The sequence below is a fragment of the Micropterus dolomieu genome, linkage group LG13, assembly GCF_021292245.1.
Source record: "Micropterus dolomieu isolate WLL.071019.BEF.003 ecotype Adirondacks linkage group LG13, ASM2129224v1, whole genome shotgun sequence".
Classification (NCBI taxonomy): Eukaryota; Metazoa; Chordata; class Actinopteri; order Centrarchiformes; family Centrarchidae; genus Micropterus; species Micropterus dolomieu.
Window position 1 is genome coordinate 28,676,461 of NC_060162.1, and position 5,674 is coordinate 28,682,134.

General features: G+C 37.0%; 1 protein-coding gene across 1 annotated transcript in view; it reads right to left on the minus strand.

Moving 5' to 3' along the window:
- Positions 1–3,492, minus strand: part of derl2 (derlin 2) — an 11,847-nt gene extending 8,355 nt beyond the window's left edge. The window contains exon 1 of the mRNA XM_046067109.1: positions 3,349–3,492. Coding sequence (XP_045923065.1) covers positions 3,349–3,441 — 93 coding nt within the window. The 5' untranslated portion in view covers positions 3,442–3,492. The remainder of the gene's footprint in view (positions 1–3,348) is intronic.
- Positions 3,493–5,674: the final 2,182 nt, after the last annotated feature.

Sequence of the window (5,674 nt, forward strand, 5' to 3'; positions counted from 1 at the left end):
CATTTTTTGTTTGTGCTGTGATTCAAATAAAGACAAACATTTACCTGTAAATGTTCCTGTTTACATTGAAGCACACCAGTGCAATCAATGCAAAAAGTTAGTCTGGAGCCACAACACTTTTATTTCATATATGCGTTTTTTACTTCATAATGTCTGCCTTTTTGCTCTTTGCATGGTTGTGTGTCTTTCTCTGAGGAACATCTTAAAGGGCACCTATTATCTTTCCTATGTCATACATATATAATGTTACAATGTCGGATGTTCATTCTAAACTAGGGGTGCAACAAATAATCAAGGTAGTCCACAAAAATCGATTATTAAATTCGTTACCAACAAATTTCATAATCTATTCGTTCATGACGTCATCAGGCCTTAGCGACAACGTCAGCTTAAGGGACTTAAGTGATGTGAACAGTAAAACAACACAAGATCAGCAGTAACATCTTTACAACCTAAAATCTCCACAGTGCGTAAGCATTTGACGCTTCACTCAGCTAAAAAGGCTGTGAAGTGCCAAATTTACAAAGCTGACATTTGCTGGCATGGGAGCAGGTAAGGTGCTGGAGCACCTGAGGAGGAAGCAGGTAAAGTTGGCTCTATGGATGATGAAGACTCGTCTCGGTAAGCTAGTTAGCAAGCTAGCCTAACATTAAAGCCATGTTACTTTGTGTTATGGGCTGTAACGTTTTCTATATATCTTTCCTCAGTCAGTGAATAGTTAATGGCGTTGAGAGTAACAAATAATTGTTACACACAACGATCCTGTTCACTTTCCAGATGTGCCCTGACTTTACAATCATTAACGATGCATTTACAGCTGGAGAACATGTTGCTGCAGAGGGCTCAAGATTAGAGGACAAGTTTATACTTTCTTAAAAAACAAAAAAAACCTTTAAGTTAAACTTTAACTTTGAGTTAGGGGAAAGTTTACAAACTTTGTGAAACGCTGTCTACTACAGCATCGGTATTATTGGCCCCCTCTTGTAAATTCGGCAAATATAACAATGAAATTATTCCTGTCTTTGTATAAATATAGTGTCAGTTTGTATTACCAGCGTGTAAACTGCTCTGATCAGTGCTGCACACAGTTATTTCTCACTGTAGACCCGTTTGGTCCGTGGACTGGATTTCAATGGAACTTTCTGTTGCTGTAGCAGAAACGTTCATTAATACAGGTTTTTTTAAAGCAGTATTCATTTTATTGTCTTCACTGTTAATTAGCACATGCCTAAAACAACCTCAAGTTTAATTTAAAAGCTGATTAGGCATTGTGTAATTTTGCTCTTCATTATTTGTTATAGTCAATAATTCGTTTCGATAATCGATAGATTAATCGAGTATCAAAATTGTTGTTAGTTGCAGCCCTATTCTAAATGTGTTCAAAGTTTCAAATAATGAGGTAAACATATGTAAAAGAGATACCCTGTCAGTAAATAACTCAGATTGCTCTGAATAAGTGTGAAAAGTGTAATAAGTGTGGTTTCTGGCTGTGCTCTCCATTAATCTGTAATACAATACAGTGGAAGAGCAAAAAATAAAGGCGGTTACTGTTGACATATTATGTACAGCAACAACAAACATCATCTCTTTTTCTGTGAATTACTTGGATTACAGACATGGTGCATAGAGATAAATATAGATTAGATGTCAGAGCCTAGATCTAGCATGGTTTCTTGTAATGACAATAAAGTGAAATAGCTTAATGACATGACATGCAGACTGCAGTACAGTCAAGCAATAACCTTTTCTTAACTTATCGGACTGTTCTCATATCACACTCATTTGTGACGAAAACACAACATTTGACACCACAAATATCACTTTACCAGGTGATATATTTTGCGTTAAAAGGTTAGGGATTTTTATTTTATATATTATACAGTATATATAAAACATAATTGTATAATAGTTAATAACAAGGGTTGGTTTTAACCTGTTGGTCACATTGCTTTTACGCAGCACTAACATGCAAAACACACAATCACAACACATGACTTAACACGTGTGTTATCACAAAAAAATGCATATCTTTCAATATCATTATTTCTGTCGAGTTTAAAGGCAGATTTTTGCATCAGAGTAAAAGTTGAAGAAAGTTAATTGTGGTTTTAAACTATTCTTTATATTTAGAACAAACACTTGATGCCAAACACTTAACAAATATGAGGTAAAACATTCAAAACAATTATATAAAATCTTTTTTCAATAAATATGCACGAGTAAAATTAAAGGTTCAGTGTTTAATATTTCTGAGGATCTAGTGACAGAAATTTTGTTTTCAGTGGTATATAAAGACGTTACATAATGAACCGTTATGCTTTTATTACCTTAAGAATGAGCCATTTCTATCTACATAACCGCGGTCCCTCTTATTATGGACGTCGCCTGTCATGTTTCTACAGTAGAACAAAACATACAAACAGCTCTACAGAGTGCGTTTTGTCACTACTTTGTTGTTCTTCTTTTTGTAGAATTCTGGCAGTGTAGACGCTCATCACTACTATGTACATTTGAAGAAGAGAAAGAAGAAGTAATAATATACAGCAGAGGTCGGGAAATACGTTTAGCATCTTTTATACCGCTATCCAATTAGTTGTTTATTTTTTGCCCGCTATCAAAGGACCATAATCTGGCATTGCAGTAGACTACGCAGTTGGTTGCAATTCCAAACCTCACTGCTAGAATCAACTAAATCTTACAAACTGAACCTTTCAGTAAAATCTCTTTTCAGTCCCTAACAAAATAAAATGTTTTTTAAATTTTATTGATCAGCCCTACCGAGCACCACCACAAAAACCACCATACACATAACTAATTAAGAATTCAGCACAGTTCTGTAAAATGTCATGTCACACACCTGCTGTCACTAATGTCCTAAGTTTATTGTATTCTTCCGATAAAATAAAGAGGACGGGAGGCATCAACCACGCAAGAGTGTTTGTACAACATTTTTAAATTCTGAATTTAAGGTTTAGCCAGATTCTGGTAAGAACAGCTGAACCGGGCAGCACTGACAGCAAAAGGCACAAGCTGTGCGTTGTCTGACGAGTCTTCCGTAAACTGCAACGCTACGGAAACACATCGTAGCAGCGTTTAACGTTACAATTGTGGTTCTCTGGTTAAAATTAAGCCAAGGCTCCGGCCACAGGTAGCTACGCGTTTAGCGTTTTTGGAGGCTTGAATAAAAGAGGAAACATCCAGGATAACCCGGTTGAGACACGTATCCTTCTCACCGGGGCTATAGCTAAACCATCGAGCTAGTAGCAAGGAACGACGTTACGTTAGCGGTGTTAAGCGTGCCGCGAGCTATGCCCTACAAAGAACAGTGAATATGTGAATTTTTCTTACCACTGCAGCTGTTGTGAGGACACAGGCGGTTGTATATGCCCTGGTAACAACAGGAATCTGTAAGTACTCCTGCTGTATTGTCTGGTAAGCCATTTTGGACAGACTGAAAGCTTCCGGCACTTTCTTGACACGTCATTCCACAAAGCGAAAGGTGTTGCGTTCATGCACGTGGGACAAATGTGCAAATTATCTACAACTACTACTTCAAATATAGCCTACTGTCTACTATACTATACGTACTGTACTGTAGGGTGTAGCCCTTCAAAAAAGAAGAGGTTCGAAACCTGTCTTAGCCAAACAAAACGTCCTGTATTTGATTCAGAATATTTAACATGTGCCTAATTCAAAAGAGTTATTTAAAAGCCTTTAAAACATTTGCATTTAAATCAGATTTTTGGTCAAATCATGTGGATTTTAGGGTGATAATAAGACAATACAACCTTACTATTTAAAGGTTTGACATTAATGCAATTTTTACATGCTGCTATAAAGGTTTAATTGAAGTGATTAATTATAACAACAAAAATAAACTTTATTTCTACAGCACAATTCATGCATAAAACACAAAACAAAGTGTTTCATATCAAAGCCAAGAACAAATAAACCAACTATCATTGCCAATTGCCAGATTTTATGCTAGCTTTACTCAGTGATTCCCCTAGGATGGAGTTGTAGCAGCGGAGGTGAAGCGAAACATTTGGTGTTAAGAGATTCTTTAAGGGCCTCGCAACAGATGAGAGGTGATTTGATGCCAATATATTCACAAATGACCAAGCTATTGAAATTCCAACATCAAAAATCACATATTGCTGGCATTGGGTCTCTGATATTGGTGTTAAGGGATTCTTTAAAGGCCTTTTTCAAAAACTTACAGGTGTGAAAGTTGTGAGAGGATATCCAGGACACATGAAAGGTGATTTGGTACCAATATATTCATAAATGAGCAAGCTTTTGAAATTATTCACTTGTAATGTGCATAATTAAGAATTTAATTTATTTATTTTCATGTTTGTTTACAAACTTCCAGATGTTAAATGTTTGAGGGTGGTCACTAGTTATATTAGCAGTGGTTTGAGATTTTTATGTTGAAAAACAAAAAGGTTATCGAAGATTGAAATGGATGAGTTGCAATTTGCAGACAGTTGCTAACTCTCCCTACAGCGACATGCGCATTTGCCAGACATTCAGTGCATTGCGCTCTGGACTGCATCTTGATCTCCAGTGATTTTGAAGTGATCACAACTGTGAAACTTCTACCTGAATTAGCTCTCCAATATATCCCCATACTGGGAGAAATAGAGATTTTGACACGGAGCAATTGAAGGTAACAGGCGTGAAAACCGACGAATGATGAATATTAAACTAACTTCACGCGGTAAAATTTCAGTGTTTTCCCATAGTTTTATGTGAGCTTTAGATGAATGTTTTGGTGGTGGTGGTGGTCGTAGTAGTCATGGTCAGGGGGGGGTTGGGGGAGCTTGGGGGTTTTCCAATAAAAAATAAGTAATTTCACATAATCTTGGGCCATTATTTTCACCATATCTCTGAACTAATAGTTGGAAAAGCTGGAGCAGATAATAAATAAACAACAGCCAAAGATCAGTCTACTGGGGAGGAACTACAACCTTTAGATCTGGAGAAAGTAATTTGGTTGGTTCTGTTGCTCCACAGTGATTTTACGGTGATGGCACAGCATGTTTTGGGCATCAACCCCTAAAACCCTGTTAATATGACCTCAGGAATCATTATAGACACGATTGTTCATGTGGTCTTTTGTGTCTTCATTTTACCGCTTCTGAAATTTATCTGTAGACATTAATATTAAAAGAAATTCTTCTTCCTCTCAGTTGGTTTTCTGTTTTGTGGAAAAGAAAGCCGCTCCATGTGACTCTATTCACTACCAAGGCTTAAACAAATTCACCATCAAAAACAAGTATCCTCTTATATTAATTAACTCTGCCTTCAAACCTCTTCATGGCATCACCATTTTTCCAAATTAGACCTGAATGAGTGATAGATGGCCTTCAACATGCTAGTGGGCCATTTTGAGTACTTAGTTATGCCTTTTGACCAATGTCCCCGCTGTGTTTCAGGCTCTGATTATTAATGTACTCAGAGACTTTCTCAACCTTAAAATTTTTGTTTACCTTGTCGACACTCTTGTCATCTTAATACCTGCTTAACTATGATGTTGGCAATAGGGAGCTCTTTGCTGGCCCTGGAGGAGTGGAGATATTCGCTTCATAGATTGGACTGACTCCCATCAAGACCTCTGGGCCTTGTTTTTTGGTCTCCTAAAGTTCATGCCAACCTATTGTCCTGCGTC